This window comes from Triplophysa rosa, linkage group LG1 (genome assembly GCF_024868665.1).
Source record: "Triplophysa rosa linkage group LG1, Trosa_1v2, whole genome shotgun sequence".
Lineage (NCBI taxonomy): Eukaryota > Metazoa > Chordata > Actinopteri > Cypriniformes > Nemacheilidae > Triplophysa > Triplophysa rosa.
The window spans coordinates 24,530,031-24,550,112 of NC_079890.1; the positions used below are offsets into that span (position 1 = coordinate 24,530,031).

Below are 20,082 nucleotides of genomic sequence, written 5' to 3' on the forward strand. Positions count from 1 at the left end.
AAAGACGTGTTTTTCACATAAAATGTATTATGAATCAATCTCACTGCAATAGTTTTAGTATAATCGAATGAGTATGGTGATGTTTTTAATGAATCATAGGATAAGAAACAACGCTAACAATAATTACAAGTTATTAAGATGATTAAAGTGGATTTTCTTTTTACTAAAAGAATGTTAAGAATGTAGTGGTATGTTGTCCGGCCACAGGAACTGTTTTCTAGAGACCACTCCCCACAAAAGAAACTGTCCCTGGAGAACATTCCTCAGAGACCTGGGCGATTGACCAAGGATATACGTTTTGAAATGTTATTTTACCAGGAACTAAGAAAAAGACTTCACGGTGATTGGTGGAAAGGAGTCAAGGAAGCAGAGGAGAGTTCAGAAGATAACGAGCGACTCACATACTTAATAAATATGGGTGTTTTTGAAATATTTTGTGGGGTTGTTGGCTTGTGGTGGAGTGAGGAGATTACGGTCTGACAACCCAAAGCTTTGTTATCCTTTTTACATCTGATAATATAAATTCTGTTTAATTTGGAGAACGTGTCATGTGCAATTTTTTGAGGTCATAAACAAGGAACTGGCCTTTAAAGATCCACAATCGCCTCAGAAAATCTTACTAATGGTTAGAGAGTCGGACTCATGACCAGAAGGTTGCCGGTTCGATTCCCAGGGCCGGCGGGTAACAACTGAGGTGCCCTTGAGCAAGGCACCTTACCCCTACTTGCTCCCCGGGCGCTGTAGTGATAGCTGCCCACTGCTCCGGGGGTACGTGTGTTCACTACTCTCTGGATGGGTTAAATGCAGAGGTCACATTTCGTTGCCTTGTACATGTGCAATGACAATAAATTGAATCTAATCTAATCTAATCATATCGATGGCGGATGGCAGCAAAACAAAATACTGATAAAAATACCAGAGAGTTTGGGAAATCTTACAGCAAAGAGCAGACAACGATAATTTAGTTTACTCGACAGCGCACGAGGGTATGCTAATGAAGCATTTAGCATTGTGTTAAGGGTCTCAATCTTTATATTACTGTAATAAAGCATATAACGAAATGCCAATATTAAGTATTAAAATGAGTATTCATGTGTTGCAAATCCAATGACGCTGGCAATGATTCTCTCTGCCCAATCAGTGATCTGTAAACACGTCACATTTTGGTATTGGTACAGTATGCTTGGTACTACTGCATATAGATGGCTGCAGTGTGCTCAGGATGATTTATCTTGCATAGTAGGCATGATGTACCTGGAAGGGAGATAGATGTGACACCTTTCCCATCCAGTATTCTTGTCTGAGTTGTGTACTCACCAGACGCGTTCTTTAGATAACCGTTCGAGTCCACCGATGTGTACATGACATAAGGACCGGGCTGGTTCACACCAAAGGGCTGTGGAATAAACGGAAGTGGTTAAAAACACATGCAAACAATTCAAAAAGTACCCTTAGAAACTAGATTTTTTGCAAACCAAATCTATAAAATTAAGTTCTATTTGATTAAGTTCTTAGAATGCTCAAGTTTGGAAATTGTACACAAAAAACTTTATGAAGTAACGCTAGCCAATCAGACTGAAGCTTGCTTTTCTGAGAAATCTCTTGCCAGTTTTCTGTGTAATATGCATCAGATGGTCAGTAATGCGTGGGTCTGATGATGATTATGATCAGTTTAACATTTAGATTAAAGGTCCAATGTGTAAGTTTTGGAGGATCTATTATCAGAAATGCAATATGATATGCAAGAACTGTCTTCAGGTGTATAAAGACCTTACATAAGGAAGCGTTATGTTTTGATTATCTTAGAATGAGCTATTTCTATCTACATACACCACGGGTCCCCTTGCATGGAAATCGCCATGTTTCTACAGTAGCCCTAAACGGAAAATCTGCTCTACAGAGCACATTTCGTAAATATGTTATCTCCTTCGGTAAAGAAGTGACGTGACAACATCTCCGTCCTGTGTCAGCCTCCATAGTGCTTCGAAAAGGAGGGGTGGTTTAAGCCATTTGCAATTCGCAACCTCACCACTAGATGCCGCAAAATTTCATACACTGGACCTTTAAGTGTCTGTTGTTAAATCCTCACACACAGACCACCACAGGTAACCTACTACTGTAATGCTCTAACATTGGACCATTGTTACCTGAATAGCAAAAGAGATCTCTCCTAACAATCTCTCAATAATAATGGGCCAGCACCGGGAAAATGGAGTACACCTCTACCCCATGCCAGCCTCTCAATTATGGATACTTTTCTATATGCAGACAACAATCTAGGCAACTGCAAATACCAGGGAGAAATGGGAATAAATTATTAAACAGATGTATCAGTGGGACATGATTAGGTGTACGGAGGGGTGAAAAGATTCACAAGTTGTAAATTATGTTCCACAGTACAATAAGCAAGTGGACAATGTTGACAGGAAGCGAGAAAATCCTGGTGCAGAATCTTACCGTCGCTCAGCACCAACCTGACATAAATGAGCGAGATGACCTGGCAGACACAGATACAGATGAAAAATGCGCAAAATGATTTTGACTTAAAGGAGTCATATTGCACGGCTAAAACGAATATTATTGTTTGTTTTAGATGTAACGCAATGTGTATACACCATTTAAAGTTTAAAAAACGTTGTTCCACATACTGTGCATGTTTGTATCTCCTCTTTGCCCCGCCTCTCTGAAACTGATTTTTTACAAAGCTCATCGCTCTGAAAAGCGAGGTGTGCTATGATTGGCCAGTTCACCAGTGCGTAGTGATTGGTCAAATACTGCACGCATTTCACGGAAATGTAACGCCTCTTACCATATTTGGAACATCAGGTTCCAAAGCAATTGTACTGACAGACGATACAATGAGATTTACAATTACGCCCACCTTAACTACGTGTAGATTTGGGCGGTCTTAGTCAAATCATGTTACGAAGTTACGTATATTCGCCGGGGTGTGGTTACACGAGGCGTTTCAGGCAAGTCTGGTTGAGCTTCGCTTTTAGATAGAATGCATCTTTTGTTCCCACACTTTCATTTGTGCAGTTTTACGTGTCTAATACATGCATGGGCAATTTATAACACACCAAAAACACAGAAAAACACGTACTTCCGCCATATGACCCCTTTAACTCTTAAGCCCGATTTTTACTTCTGCGTCGAACTACGTGTCGGTTTTCATTTGTACTTCTACGCCATTGTCCGCGTCGACAGGCAATGACCACTAGGCGTCAGTGTCCACACGCGTGTTGCTTGTGTAACCAAGACAAGAGCCGAAGAAGAAGCAGCTGTTTGAGAAGCATTAGCGGTGATAGTAGCAAGCAAACAGTCACTTTTGTTGCAGATTTGAGATGTTAAATACAGAAGCACAAATAATTTACTTAGATAATTCATTCGGAAATGCGTTTGAGTAAACATGACTCTATCGCAGAGTTTTTTGACCTGAGGGAGGGGTTCAAACAGACCAATCACAGCGCTTGCGGTCCGCGCTGAGTTGACGCGTTGTTACATTTTTGGAGAGATGCGCGTCAGGCTACGGCGTAGGGTACGCGGCTCTGCGTAGGTCCGACGCAGAACCATAAACTGGGCTTTACACGCGTCTACAACGGACTAGGCATGTGCCGGTGTTTTGTCGAAGTCTGTTCCCCCTATGTTTCCTCAGCGTTGTTCCTCATAGCGCCCGCTACGCAAACAGCGTGTAGAGGGCGGGCGCGTGCACGTTCCACTGGTGATTTTCAATTACCATACACATAACTAACCATTTTACAATGTATTTAAATTCATCCTTATTTATTTAAACGTATTTTATATTGCTTTTCAACATTTTGCGTTGTTCTACAAAATACATTTTAAAACAAACTGAACAGACCAAAGAATGGCTAGAAGTCATACAAAACAGGAAATGTGAATATATATATAATTCATGGTATGAGAATATCTGGTATTTTCAACAAATAATTGAAAATCACCAGTGGAACGTGCACGCGCCCGCCCTCTACACGCTGTTTGCGTAGCGGGCGCTATGAGGAACAACTCTAATAGGAGGAAACATAGGGGGAACAGACTTCGACAAAACACCGGTATCAAATTTCCATGCTGCGATTAATTGATTAAGGTTTCGTCGCGGTAAACGGTATTATCGCAGTATTCAATTCCTCTGAGAAATGCAGGTTGAAAATATAAACCAACTTCAGTGTTTTCCTCTTGATAACATTATTTTAAATAATAAAGAGAACCTCATACATTTAAATACAAATACATATAAATAAAACAACACACAGTAATTATGTATAAAGTGAGTTTATTCACACAGAATAAAGTGCAAACTGCAAAAGAACAACTTTTGTTAACTGCTTTTAAATATACTTATGTCTGTACAACGCTAGTACTACAATTCATATTATTATTATTATTATTGTTTGAATAACAAGCCAAGCCAGTGTGTTAACTATTATAGCAAGCTAAACATTTATAAACAGCAAATTCACTCGCACTTTGTGACAGTGTATGACTTTATTGCGTTCCATCAACGTATAATTAAAATAATTATTCTGCCACACTGTCAAATTTCATTACTCGGCTTATTTTTAACCCAAAATATTTCCAAACCTCAGACTTCACCCTTTTAGAAGGGGGATAAATCGTCGGCAGCGTTCCTCCTTCCGCCATGCTTCCTCTCCGTGTGGTACTGTTTACATCAGAGTGCGCACGCGTCTTCTGCTCAACAACGCGCACGCACGCACGCACGCACGCACGCGCACACGCACGCGCACACGTAGGCATCTCCACATGGGGAATGGGATTGTTTAGATCAGAGTGCGCATTCTTACGCAGCATGCACGCACTGTACTGTTATCCGGTTGATGAAAAATAAACAAATACGCGTCCTAAAAATCAAAATGCTGATCTATATATTTTCGCGGTATTTGAAAGTGCCCGCGATAACAACATCGCACGAATCCATTACCGCGGTTAAACGCATTACCGAATATAGGGTAAAAGACAATGGAATGCATGAGAACCCATTATAATTTTACATTTTGTCCACACTGGATACAGCAGACACGACACAACAAACCCATTAAGAACCCCTTGTGGTTGTCGGTGTTAATGTTGACAAAAAGAGTTAACTCTTCAGTTACAATTGCCATAGGATTGTGTTGGGTCAGCATTCAACATACTAAATCCATCAGTCAAATCACAAACTATCCTAAAACTATCCTAATACACATCAAGCAAAATTGACCAGTTTCTTATCAAGATCTTGCTCGCACCTGAAGTAAAGAACCCTGGAAACTTTAATCACACAGGAAGCCGACCCTTAACCAAAAAACATAATGTCTGCCATGACCTCAAAGACTAGTCAGTACAAGGCAAAAAATAACCTCCAATAACTCAGATTGGCTGAGGAATAGTCAACAGCTAGAGAGGCCTTGGGCCATGTCAAGCATACAAGGACAGGTGGATAATTTATAATCTCACTGATGAAAGGACTAGACTGTAAGAGTCAAGGCTGATATCGAGCAAGCCAGAGAACACAGAGAAACAACGCAAACGTGGGAAGATAAAGCATCGAAGGAAACAAAGCGACGCCTATAACGGCAGAGAAGCAACAGACAGAAGCTAAAAAAGAGATAAATGGATACATCACACAGAGCGGTTGGGGAATAACAAACACATCTGTGAGTGACTCCAACTACGGACGGAGTCGAACTGTAAACAAAGAAACCCAAAGGAAGTGAGACTTCCGTCAAACTGTGAGACGAACGAAAGCAAGTGAAATAAATTATTTGAGAGACATCTGCCTCGAAAACAGTAAGTGCTCCAGTGGGTCAAATGTCAAATCTCTAGAGACGTCTTTTTAAGGCGAAGTGTGTAATTTTGTGGAATGTTAAGATACTTTCTGAATGTCAGCTTATTGTGAACAACATTGCTACTCTATGGCGCTCCACCATAGCAGTGGTGTTTGCTTGACATGTCTGTCTAAACCAATGCTTTGAGTTTGAAGTGGCACTTTAATACTGTACCTGTCAAACAATGGCAGACAGAGAGTACATGCCCCTTATGTGCACCTGCTTGCACTTAAATGAAATACTTTGCACTCGCTGCAAATTAACCACAAATGCAGTTTTAATTCCATAAACACAGAACAAATGCAAATGCCTACAATCTAGGACATATACACTCATCCAGGATTCACTAATGCTCCTTTTGCGATACTGGAATATTAGTACAGTGTACAGCTGTAAAACAGATATTTTAGGGGTCTGATCTGAGTGAGACAGGAAAGCAGCCCATCTTAAAGAGCTCTTATTTAATCACAGAGCCCTCTGCTCTTCTACTGCCCTTAGGGTAAACTGTCTTTACTCGGCATATCAGAGACTTAGAGAACATATGAGACATGATGTGTGTGTGTATGTCTGAAGTAGAAGATGAGCAGCTGGGCAGAAGCTGTATTATCCATCTCTTCATTACGAGGGATGGCAGTTAATAAACAGAGGTCTGTGTGTGTGGGTCCTGCATAAACAGGGTAATAAATTGCTTTGGGACACCGTCAAGCTCAGGGTGTTGCCCCAAAAGAGCACACACACACACCTCTGTAAGATTTTTGGCTGTCTAACAATCTCTAATATTCCGGGTGCCTGTGAGCAGATTCAGCAAATCTTCAAGCATAGATACCAAAAAATACACAAAAAAAACATGGAGAAAAACAGAGTGGCAGGAGATTGAAGGATGGACTGACAGAAGAGAAGAGAGAAGGTCAGAAAGCAATAAAAGCAATGAAAAATGTATCAAATGTATGAATATGGAATGGTACAAATGTGCAAAAAACAAATAGAAAGGGTGTAAGGAAGAGATAGAGAGTGAGAGAACAAAAGTGAGAACATGAAAGAGATGAGCGATGAAAAGCTTCTACCCCCCAACAGTTTTGTGACACATTTGTTCTCCAACAGCAAGTCAACAATGACACCGAACCAAAGATAAAGTGACAGAACTAACAGAAAATCAAAATAAGGTTTCACATTTTTAAGGAATCTGTAGACTTTTTACAATTTCTGTGTTGATTCGGCAGTTCCTGTAACTCAAATCGTACAGCATGGCACCGGCAATGCAGAATCATGGCTTCAATTGGTAAACTTTACAAAACTTCAATGAACTGTAAGTGGTTTTGAAAAAAGCACCCACTAAATTTATAAAGGTAATGGTTTTGCGTGAACTGCAATTTTAGGCACAATGAATTAAAGGTCCAGTGTATGAAATTTAGCAGCATCTAGAGCTGACGTTGTTTCATCCAATGGCTCACTCCACTGCTCCTCCATCACTTTCGCAGCACTACGGTGGCTGGCACAGGACTAAGATGTCAACACATTTTTATTTCTTTGCCAAAGGAGATAACGTACTTACGAAACACGCTCTGTAAAGCAATTTGTCCGTTTAGGGCCACTGTAGAAACAACATGGTGCATTCCATGTAAAAGGACCCGCAGTGTATATAAATAGAAATAGCTCATTCTACGGTAATAAAAACATAATGCTTCTTATATAAGGTCTTTATACATCTCTGAAGACATAGTAATGTATATTATATTGCATTTCTGTCAATAGATCCTCCAAAAATTACACTCTGCACCTTTAGAGGTCGATCAGACAGAACATGCTTTTCATGTTCGAAAACGCGAGGCACGCCGCGCTGCTCTTTTGGTTGACTCTTTGAAAAGACCAGCGCGCAGTTTTATTTTATGTTGGTAGGTAACCACCGAAACAGCTGTCCTGTCAGTCAAAGATTATAGCACAAGCGCTCTAGTTGCTGTTAACCGTCATATTATCAGAAACTTTAAAAAGGTACAAGCAGAGGGCGCTTGCTCTGACCTTGCTCGGTTAACCCACATTAGCCAACACAAGTTTCTCCTTCAACATTGCAGTCTGCAGACATTACATGGAACTGTAAAGTTCAGTCACCATATAGGAAGGCCCGCCTCTCCTTTCATTCGATTGGACAATGGGAAAAAAGGCGCATGACATCAAGCGCTTCTCTGCTCAGAGTTGAGTTTTTTCAACTTCAGGCGCTCAGAGCGCTCTGCCAAAATCGCGAGACGCAGCAGGCAGCAAAAACGCGAGGCGCCCAGCGCACAAAACGCTCCCTACCAACTGAAAACAATTCAAAAGAGCCGCGTATAACAGCAAAAGACGCGTTCTGTTTGATCAGCCCCTTAAGGGAGTGTAAATGTGTACAATTTTGTGTATAATGGCACAGATTGTGTGTGGGACTGGGGATGCCAAACACATGCCATACCCGCTTGAGTTGAGTGTTGCGCAAGAGATAAAAGAGCAGAACTCACCTTGACTTTTTCTGGACAGTCATTGGAGCACAGGCCACTGAGCACTACAGGGAGAAAGACATAAAAACAGAGAGAGAGAGAGAATTATAACTTTGTCCCACACATCTGGTCCTCAGATAAGGTGATTGCTGCGTGTCACAGACTCTGAAGTTAAGTGCGCTGTTCTGTATCAAATCAGCGGTCCGGTTTCCTTTATCCCGCTTCACTCTGCTAAACACAGGCAGTATTACATACTTGTTGTCCTATCTTCCATCACCCATCTCATATCACACAACACAGTAAAGCTGCTCCTGCACACCCCTTCAGCAAGGAGAAAATTAAATATTTAAAATTAACATTAAATTCCACTAATGGCATGAAATATGAGCCAGGTTCTCTTTATTCGGGCCTGAAATTGACTGTGCGTTAGAGAGTCGAGCATATGAAAGGGAAAGTAAAAAATCATTAATTGCTCATTAGAGACACACAAAGAACCATCTGTGTACATTTGCATCTGTCTTTATCTAATGCTGCATTAGATTTTTCAACCAGCAGTGACAGACAGCTCTATTTAAAGACAGAAAGTTCAGAATGTTCCCTTGATTCTCAGCAACAGCAAGTAAATATGAATTCGCACACACATATATGTATGATGCAAGCGGAAAATATATAAAAGAAAACCAAGAAAAGGACAAAGTAAAAGTGATGGAAGGACAAATGATGAAAGTGTTTCAATTATTCCGAAAGCTCGTCCTTTAGAAATTTTCAGATTTGGTTTGACAGACAAATGTTCTGCACAAATTATTACAATTGCAAAATGGAATACGTGGCTTAGGTTTTCAAAACGAATGTTCTAAGGCTGAGAGAGAGGTTTGACATGAGGCCTGACTTCATTTTTCATCCATGTCGGGTGTAACAGTTTTGTGTTAAGGGACAAAAACAGAAAGATAAAGAGCAGGTTTCATTGTCCTCCAGTGAGTTAACTGGAGGGCAACAAACATACCTCCCCACCATGTATCAGTCACTGCTGATCCCAAAATGCCTCAGTCAGTTTAGAATTTTTTTATTTGAACCATTTTATGTATTATATTCTAGAGCCTTACATTTCATCAATTGTGGCTATTCCAGTCCAGTGTCTGTTGAATTTCAACAAAATTAAACCTCAGGAGTGACATGATCAAGTCAACCAACAACAATGTGAAAGACTGACAGCATGACAAGACACATGAAAACTGTGATAAAAATGGAGGATATCACAAAAAATAATTTTTGAACTTATCCCAAATAAAAATATTACTGTTGTATTCCTTAAAAGTGCATGAACTTGTTTTCTTTGCAGAAGTCTGCAAAAATACATCTTTTCTGTTATTTTGACATGCTGCACTGGTTTTTATTTCTGCAATTAAATGCAAATATAAACAATATTTTTATTTGAAACTTAGGAGAAATACTAGTAGTAGTTCAAAGAATGAAACAAAAATAATAATACCCAAACACATACCTATAAATAGTAGCATGTACACATTGCAGCAACGTCTCTATTAATGACAAGTTTCCAGCAGGGCTTGCACACAGAGCTGGACTATGATATGTACGGTCATGGCACACTCCTGCTGTGTCCTTGTGTACGCGTGTGTGACGTCCGTGCACCCCCACCTTTCCCTGTTGACTTCTATATGTGCAGCATAAAACTACTAAAAGCCAGAAGGTTCAATGCTGAGTACGTCTAAACATTTATGAAATGAAATGACATTTTGTGAACTCGTTGCATTAATAATGCTCTTGTTTATTGCCAGGGCTTAGTCTAAGCCTTCATATAGAGATAAAGCTCAGTGCTCATCTGTCTTTCTCCACCTTTTCAGGATCCTGGAAACCTCTCCAAGAAGAATAAAAAAATCACATAGCCAAGGCGATGTCATCAGACATCTACCACAAACTAGGGCTGTGTATTGGCAAGTGCCTCCCGATACGCTACATATCACGATAGATGGGTCACGATACAATATATTGCTATGTATTTCGATACGATACACACTTGCGATATATTGCAATACTTTAAATAGAAAATGTAAAACGTAGAACTAGAAATACAACATGCTGTGCACCAGCGGGGGGTTTCTGTAAGGATAAGTGTAAAAACATCCCTTACCTCTACAGAGTGGCCATGATGTGTGATGCATGGACCTTTAGATCAGAGGTTTGGATTCTAAAACTGTGGATTGCGCCCATCAAGTGGGTAGCACAGGGGAATAAGGTGGCTCACGCAAGTCACTTGGCTGTTGTGGTGCATTACAGTTAAAACAATGAACATGGGCAGTATAAAACCCCTGATTCATCCGTGCTGTAAATGTGCTGGTGTCACATCCGTGAAAGCACAATAAATGTCATTGTTACTTTTCTTAATAAACTTTTTGTCTAATGCACTGCAGTAGCTAAGCGACCTGTGTCATGACTTGCGAAGCCTACAAACAGCATTATATTATATAACTCATTACTTCATGACTTATTTTGAAAACTAAAGCACAACCACACATCCAGGGGCGTAGCTACATGGTGGCCATGGGTGGCCACGGCTACCCCTGAATGATGGATGGCCACCTATCTGGCCACCTCTGTTGTAAGATGTGTGTCGGAATTTACAGAGTTCTGCACAGATCATTTAGCGTATGCACTGAAAGTAACGCGAGAACATTACTCTCGCATTAATATTATGTCGTACGCTGACGCACTAACGCAAACAGTCTGAGAGCTATAGCTGAACAGCTGCTAACCGCGTCGTGACAGTGTACTGTCTGTGTACCATGGAAGTTCCTCGCGAGCAGAAGGATCACGTCAGTAAAATCAGTCTTGTTTAACTGGATTTCATTAATTAATTACATTTCCCGAAAGTTTAAGTTGGGGTACTGCAATGTTTATTTTCTATAAAAAATGCTAACTTACTGCAATAGATAGCTAGCAAATTATTTTAAAATAATGTTAGCACATGAAAGCATTGCAAATAAATTGTTTACTTTACGTTCGTTGTGTATGTTTTTGACCAGCAAACTATGTGTAATGAAGAATTTCTGTTTCTGATTTTTTGGTCACCTTAATAAAATCACTGGGTCTTACCTGGCCACCTCTAAATAAAAGTTCTGGCTATGCCCCTGCACACATCAGGTCTGAGAGCTCGAAGTGTTCTTATATTTTTTGCCATGCTCGCTTCCACTTACTTTTGGCCGCATGTATATGACATGATTAAAAAAAAAAAAATCGATAGTAGAGGTATCACTATCGATAGACTATTGAAAAAAAAAATATTGCGATAGTTTTTTGTATCGATATTTTTGCACAGCCCTACCACAAACTGAGTGAAATTACAGTGCGTACACGCAGTGAAGAGGTGGACAGTTGAAAAAACAATTCAGTAAAAACTTTGGATGTTTCATACATCATGATGACGTCTTTGTGAAATTATTAGGTAATATGATCATGCCATTCCAAGATGGATGTCTGGCATGATTCTTTCTGAAAATATTTAACGATTTTTTTACTTGTGGCAACCAAAGCAACAGATCAAAATTGTGTTAAAGCCTGTTTGCAGTTATGCGATGAGAGTGTGCTTGTTGCTCTCAGGACAGCAGAAGATTCTGTGAATCTGCTGTGAGTTTGTGGCGTCACATAAACAGCTTTGGTGTGATGGCTGTGAAATTGGTCATGTGCCTTGCTGATCTGTTCCACACCACTAAACCAGATGCTACACCGACGCTCTAAGTGACTGTGTCTCATGTCATTCATAACAGCCGCTCGACACAGAGATACACATCACAGAACTATGAGGAGTACTGACGTAGAGCTTCATAAAACTGGAATAATTCTCGCCACTCCATTAAAGTGGTATCAGGTGGTTTATAGATCAAAGTCTGGCGTTGTGAAATTACATCCATTAGCTAGTTGGTTTACCTTAGCAGCACAGAGCTGTAGTGATTCTCTCTGGACAGCTTTATGATTGGCTCTCAGTCTCTACTGAGTTCAGACAGCGATTAACATAACCAGCATCACTCTCGTCACCTAATCGTTTAGCCCACAAACGGAAAATCAAACACTTAAAGGAATAGTTTACCCACAAATGAATTTACATACCGTCATGCCATCCTAGGTTTATGAGACTTTCTTCAGCCAGACACAGTCTGAGTAATCTTCATCTTGGTAATGACATTGGAGAATGCCTCATTTTTGCAGCTCCAAAAAGCGCACACAGTACATGCATATTAAAACAAATCCCATGGGTTAAAAGATGAGAAAACAACATTCGTAATGGTGGCATGCCAGCTAGCTATACTTATCTCAAGGACGAATCTCATTGGTTCTCACATGTCTCAGAAACAATTTGAATAGTGTGCTGCTAATTCTGTGTGTAGTTTTCGCATCTGTTACATTTACATTTATGCAATTGGCAGACGCTTTTATCCAAAGCGACTTACATTCTTTGGCATTTTTTGACAAGTACTATAGATTTGTTTCTAAGTAAATCCCTGGGATCGAATCCATGACCTTGGCATTGCTAGCGCCATGCTCTAACCACCGAGCTACAGGAAAGTTGAAAGTCTAATGTGATCTATCGTGACTAAATACACTCAAATTATTAACGTTTTTTAAAAAAAAATTGTTTTGCTTCAGAAGACATTTACTAACCCCCTGGAGATGTATGGATTAGCTTTATAACAGATATTTGTGCTTTTTGAAGCTTCAAAAATGGGGCACTCTTCAATGCTATTACCACGCTTGGGAGAGCCTGCACTTTTTTCAAAATTGCTCAAATTGTGTCTGTCTGCAGAAAGAAAGTCCTATATACCTAGGATGGCATGTGAGTGAGTAAATTATAGATTCAAATTAATATTTAAGAGAACAATAAGATAAGAACTTTGCGATAAGGGACAGAGGAACACATACAAACTACACACCCATACAAATAAAACAGATAAATCCTTTTAAAACAGATGTTTTTTTGACTGATGTTTTTTATTATGTTATCATGTTTTTTGTGTTTTATGGTGTTAGTTACTTAATCAAAACAACGTAACTGCAGTTTGATATTAATTTAATATTAACTGGAATGCACAATAATATTTTTATGAACTCTTCAAATATGTTATACTGTACATGCTCTGGAGACATTGAGCCTTGATACTTATGAGAGTAATGCAGGTTTCAGTTCAGACTGCAACAATACCACAATATATTAAAAAATCACCAACCCTCAGTGAGTTTAAAAGTAATCTTAAATCATTTTAGCGTTTGATCATAAATGTGTTTCTTTGTACTTATTTTAGACATGTTTTTCTTCTTTTAATGTTTTATTGTTTGTACAACACTATGGTCAACATTGTTGTTTTACTGAGTGTTTTAGAAAGAAACTGAACTTGAAGATTTTCTGATACTCATTCCTTCTCAAAAAATTACATTCTCTCTTTCTCTCTCAACCATATATGTCTAATAAAGCAAACAGAAACAAACGAGTCTGTGGCAGTACAGAAAGGAACCCATTCAAAGTCATTCATAACATTGAATCTGAAAGAGTGAGAGAAAAAGCATGAGTAAATAGCCTCCCTCTATGAGTGCCCATGTACAGTTTTAAAGGCGATGTGCAACGGTGTTTCATGCATTCTGCCTTCTTAACAATGCTAAATGTGCTGTCTTCTCATGCTTGACATGGTCAACTTGTCAAAAAATGAATTGGACGTATGACGTAGTATTTCTGTGCTCGATACACTCCCCCAGAATTCGTATAGGTTTCGGAAAGTTGTTTTCGAACATGAAAATACGTTTCATAACAACTTTTCTTAGTCCCTTATTGGGCAGAGGAAAAGCACGCCCACGGCAAGGCGAAAGAAATAGCCTGCCCACGCGTCAACTGACGAGCGATAGGAAGACCCGCTTACCATCAAGACTGACTGCGCTGTGGGTCTGCAGCTGCAGCTCGTTACTCTTGCGATAGTGAGACAAGTTGAGGTTTTTTGTTTGTTCACGGCATTTTAGTGATGGATGTTATATAAACTGTGGATATAACGCTGGATTTGGAGATTATTTGAAACTGATAGATGGCGCGGCCCCAGCTCTAAAAGAGGCCAGACATGAACAGCACGCGGTAAGTGAAACTGAGTCATATGTTTTGTTGGCAATGGGTGTACATGCTTTAGTTCCACCCCCCCATCCCCCTGCACGTGTTGTATGTTTTCGGAAGTAATCATACAGCTGTCTCTGTCTTTTATAACTGTGATCAAACTAAAGACTCTATGGATATTTGAAGGGTGCGATACTATTCTGTAAGTACTCAAGATTAACATGAGATATGCAGAAACTGTCTGAGTTATGGCCACTTTAATGTGTGTGTGGAGGGGTTTGGTTTTAAGAATGACAGATTGCAGAACGGAAGGAACATGTAGCAAACTGAACAAAGCGTGCAGATGTTCCTCATTGGAGCTCATCTGCATTCTAATAAGTGAACGGGAATGCAATCAGCTGCCATAGTTCTTCCCCTCAGCCTATAGCAAACACACACCGATTCACCCGTACACATCATAACACACACTCCAACCCGAGTCTGTGTGTGTTCAGGCCATGCAATCAAAGGAAATTACACCACCTGCCGTACACCCCTTCACTCTCTCTCTATCCGTTTATACTGACTTCTTTCTGCGTCTTGTATTTAGTTGTAGCCCAGAGGCAAGGCATGGGGGGCATACACGTGCTTGTGCGTGAGCATTTATGAGATTGATTAAAAAGGGGCAAGTGGGCGTGGAATACATATGGCACGAGATAAAAGCCACACAGATACCAAGATACAAATGTAGAGCGAGTGAAAACATTACAGCTTCACGTATAACAAGTCTGCGATAACGCTCTAATTCGTTTCATGTTAGGCTTCAGATTTATGAAAGCCTTGTTTTTTTACATATGGCCTTGAGGACTTGGCAGCATGGAATGGAGCTAAACTGTTTATTTACTCCTCTGAGGATGATATGAGAAATAACTGAGGGCATCCCCAGCCATATATAAACCATGCAGTCGGAAGATAATTGCATTAGGATGTGGCGTACATAACCACAATTCCTCTCGAGGCAGGTTGATATAGTGCACTGGCGTACAGTACATCACCTACAGTACCATGCCTCAGTGGACAGTGGAGAGTGAGGTGGGTCTTGACTTCACAGGGGAAAGTTCTGGGCTCTCGCTGGTAAATACAGAGAAGTTTTATAATTTGGGCTGTCACTGGAACATATTTCAGTCTGATGCGTCTTTTGAGGCCATTAGACTGTCTGAAGAACACAACACCTGAGAGCAATTTCAGACTGAAAAGATCTTGGACGTTATGGTTTCTGCTTTTATTCCAATGGTGTCCAAACTTTGACCTGGTGCATCTAAATACTTATCTTTACTGCATGCACACTGATGCTTAAACGGACAGTTCGCTTTTGTATTGTATGACTTTCTTTCTTCTACGTAACACAAAAGAAGATATTCTGAAGAACGCTGGTCATCAAACAACGCTGGCCCCCATTGACTTCCATTGTGTGGACACAAAACCACTGACACATTTCTCAAAATTTCTCATTGGTTCTTTAGTGTTCCACCGAAGAAAGAATCAAATACAGGTTTTGACATGAGGGTGAATACATATGAAAAGAAAACAGAATTTAAATTTTAATTATGCATTTAGGCTTGAGGTGACAGCCGAAGACAACCCACAATGCCTCTCTCCTCAGAGCAAGACATTCAAGCTCACAACACGCTCATTAAACACTAGATCTGCAAGAAAACGAAAAAGAGAGCACACTAATAAGCAGGTGAATGAGAGATTTAGTGACTCTGGGTCATTTTCATGCTTTTTAATCTGACACTGATAGAATGATCCTCGCATACTGTTACATTGAGGAAGCTAATCTGTGTGTTCGAGCCAGAGGAGGTGAAGCGAGAAAGGGAGCGAAAGAGAAAGATCGCTCTCTCCCCTTTAATTAAAACGCAGCGGGGCAGGAATAAATGGCATCATGGCTACTTTATAGTGAATTTGGCTCTGAAAATGTCAGCTCTCCAAATGTCAGAACCCAGCAGCTCTGTGACCACTATGGCATACTCGCTGGGCCAACGCAGGTAAACAGCACAAGAAAGAACTCGGGATGGGAGCCCAAATAAGTATGGCACTAAGTTACTGACCTGTACGTTAAGAAACATACTGTTGTCTGATTCACTTTAAAGCAAATGCAGTATGCAATGGAATATCTCTGTTTATAAAGGCAAAGCTCAACAATAAGGACAGATGGATTAGCCCAGGGCCAGTGTGAGTGTTCCAGGCCACATGACAGAATGAATACTTGTCCTGTCGGGCAAGTGCTGTTGTCACACAAAGGTCAAGTTATCTGGCTGGAAAACAAATATGAAATGTAGTCCTAATTGCGTTCTAAAAGAAAGCAGGCTTGAAATGGTTTCAAAATTACAAACAAATCACGTTATTCTAATCATTCACGGCAAATTGTTTTAGTTTTTAGTTTAAATAAATGTATAGCTGTCATGGACATGACCAGCTATATATTTTTTTGTAACTTAAACAGATAAAAAATATTATTAAACCTTCTATTGAATAAAAATGCATTTCTGACACATACAATTATATTTCCAGGGGCAAACTACTTTCCAAATTGAGCATGCAGAAAAACGTCTTACGGTTGAGCGTTAAAAGGGTTTAAAAAAGTCCATAGAACAGACCTGAAAGTGAAGGTGTGTCTCATTCATACATACAGTAGTTCTCATACTCACCGATCACTTTCACAAAATATGCATCCACCTCAAAGTTGTTCTTCAAAGCATGGATGATGAGCTCTTCCTTCCCTTCCACCTTGCTGAGCACGATCATATCTAATATACCCTGCAAATGAGAAATCAGACCTCAGTCACTTGCAATGCATAAAGCCCTTTGAATCTCCCCTGTTTGACGAACACTTTCATATCCCTAATGGACTCCGCCAAGCTATTACGATTTCTTATCAGCCTCTCTCTGCAGTCTATCGGTCACGGTCTTAAGAATGTTGCTATGCTGGGGATCCTATACAGATAGCATCCTAATACCGTGCTAATGATGACTAGCTCTTATGCTAACAGAATGAGACATGCGCGTGCTGTTTGTTTAATGAGCCTTTAGCTCCATTAGTTATGTAAGCATGAGGGAATTTGAGGTAATTGGCTATATTGTGATTACGACGGGGAGAAGGTTGTGATACAGATGGGGAAACAGGACAAGGGAGGGAAGGGTGAATCATAGAGGGAAGAGGAGGGAGAGATGATGGCAAATTAAGACACGCATAGATGTGCATGTGTAAGATGGAGGACGAGATGCTCGAGGGCTGTCTATGGCATGGGGATGTTTGATGTCCTTGCATGACCACAAAAATCCCAGACAAACCTACATGGACCTTCTTAAACAAGCTTGTGGTGTTACAAGCTTGCAGCTGCACTGCTATTTAGTAAGCATGCTGAATCAGAGTTGTCGGCTTGCAAAAAAGCTGGACACCAAAAAACATAGACATTGAGAGAGAAAGGGAGAGAGATATAGACAAAGAAAACGATAGAGGAGTCATAACTTCAACAGACTGTTTCTAATAGTCGCATTTTTCAGCAAAGGCAGCTTAAATGCCACCAGCTATCAGCCAACATAATGTTTTGTTGGTCAACACACACACAGCCATGATTCAATATATACAGGTAGAGTGTATTATTTGGAGGCTTTGTATACTTTTTTATTGGTATGACACTATAAAATGACCAAACTTAATATATACCGGAACAATGTACTGTTTTTTTATTGTTGTTGTTGTTTTTTTCTGGGCATGACTGAGAAAGAAATAAAGTCAGAGATGTTTATGTGTCTGTGTACCACAATGTGTAGAATTTATCCAGACAAACCAAATCAGTAAATGTGATCAAAGGACACTTAGAAATCAATCATCTGTAACAAACCTTGAGCACCTACCGAGATAAACACTTCACTTTAAAGAAAGGCGAAATAAAGTTGACCTCAGGGGAGCTCTATTTTAACTACTGGAATGGTAGGGACATCTTTAAAATGTGGCAAACTTGAACCATAGGGTAAGCAAACAGTTTGAGGCCTATTCTTACAAAATCTGAATGTGCAGTACTACTAGGATTGCAAAATGAAAATAGGACATCTCCGACCAAGTCCAAGAGTTTGCACAGGAATAATCTGTCATTTTTAAAGGTTATATAAATTGTCCAATAGTTTGGATAAGAAAATCAAATTAGGGAAATTAGATTTGCCCAGAACCAGAATATGTACAGTTCACAAGTAAAACACATTTAAAGGTCCAGTGTATGAAATTTAGCAGCACACTCCACCCCGCCCTTTCGAAACACTACGGAGGCTGACACAGAACTAAGATGTCGTCACATTTTCACTTCTTTGCCTGAAGGAAATAATGTATTTACGCATTTTGTCCGTTTAGGGCTACTGTAGAAACAACATGGCGAATTCCATGCAAGGGGTACCGCGGTGTATGTAGATAGAAATAGCTCGTTCTAAAGCCCAATTCGCACGGGATTAGTATTACCTGGGGACCTCTAGTCATAATTAATAAGTAATAATTGCAGAGGTTGTCTGTTATCTTAATCCCGTGGTCATATATCATTAAACACCATACAACTATAAACTATAAACATGGCCGTACCCATGGGACAGTTCATTCAAAAATGGAAACCTCTTACCTTTATGTAATTTCAAACCCAAATGCATTATGCTCCTTTATATGGAAGCAATTGTATTGTCATTTTACATACTGCATTGACATTTTGTGGATTGCATTTCAAATTGAAAATAGCAACCAATATTCTTCCATACCTTTATGAAAGACAGGTTGTATTTCAATCTGGTAGTATTTGTATAAAAATATAAATTCACCATGTGTATACTTTCATTACTGATAAACATGAAAAGACAGACATGGTTTTAGCAATTGTTATGTAATTTGCAATCCAAACGTTTTAAAATGAACATACTGTAGATCAAGAAAGTCAATTTTTTTGTTTGTGACAAATTCAGTTTTTGGACATTGGTATTTCCAAAATCCTGCGTATGGCCCTGGCTATAAACTATACGCAAAGCCTTGCCATCACATCCGGGAAATAAGTCAGTAATTTTGAGTAAAATCACAGGCTTCACTTATCCCGTGCGAATGCGCCACATGAAATACAGATGTGGGGAGGTAATTTCTAAATCACAAGAGTTCCCCAGATAATACTAATACCATGCGAATAGGGCTTAAGGTAATAAAAAGACAACGCTTCATTATGTAAAGTCTTTATACACCTCTGAAGACATAGTTATGTATATTATATTGCATTTCTGTCAATAGATCCAGCAAAAAATGACACATTGGACCTCTAAAATTTTAAAAAGTAAAATAATGGTAAAATAAACATGACAGACACAAAGAAAAACAGACAGACATACATAGAGACAGATCAGTGTTGGCAAATATTGCCTGTGTAGTTCTCTACACTCTCAATGTCAAAAGAGGACAGGGCCTGTGTGGCACCACTGGGGCAATATTACAGTCAGAGTAAATCAGATAATGGCTAAAGCTCAGTAATGCGGGTCACACAGACTTCAGTGAGATGAGAAAAGAGTGATCGGGGAGAGAGAAAGCGAGAGAGATTGAAGTAGCCATGTTGCCGCACTCTGTCGGCTTTAATTAAATTGCCAAAGGCAAGGGGAAAGGGCCGAC

The 20,082-nt window shown here is 39.8% G+C and overlaps 1 protein-coding gene across 1 annotated transcript in view; it reads right to left on the reverse strand.

Annotated features, from left to right (window-relative positions):
* The window catches only part of itfg1 (integrin alpha FG-GAP repeat containing 1), a 143,752-nt gene that overhangs the window by 22,322 nt on the left and 101,348 nt on the right, over positions 1 to 20,082 (reverse strand). Inside the window, exons 12-14 of the mRNA XM_057346366.1 lie at positions 17,105 to 17,213; positions 8,333 to 8,376; positions 1,318 to 1,396 (exon numbers count right to left, since the gene is read on the reverse strand). Coding sequence (XP_057202349.1) covers positions 1,318 to 1,396; positions 8,333 to 8,376; positions 17,105 to 17,213 — 232 coding nt within the window. The remainder of the gene's footprint in view (positions 1 to 1,317; positions 1,397 to 8,332; positions 8,377 to 17,104; positions 17,214 to 20,082) is intronic.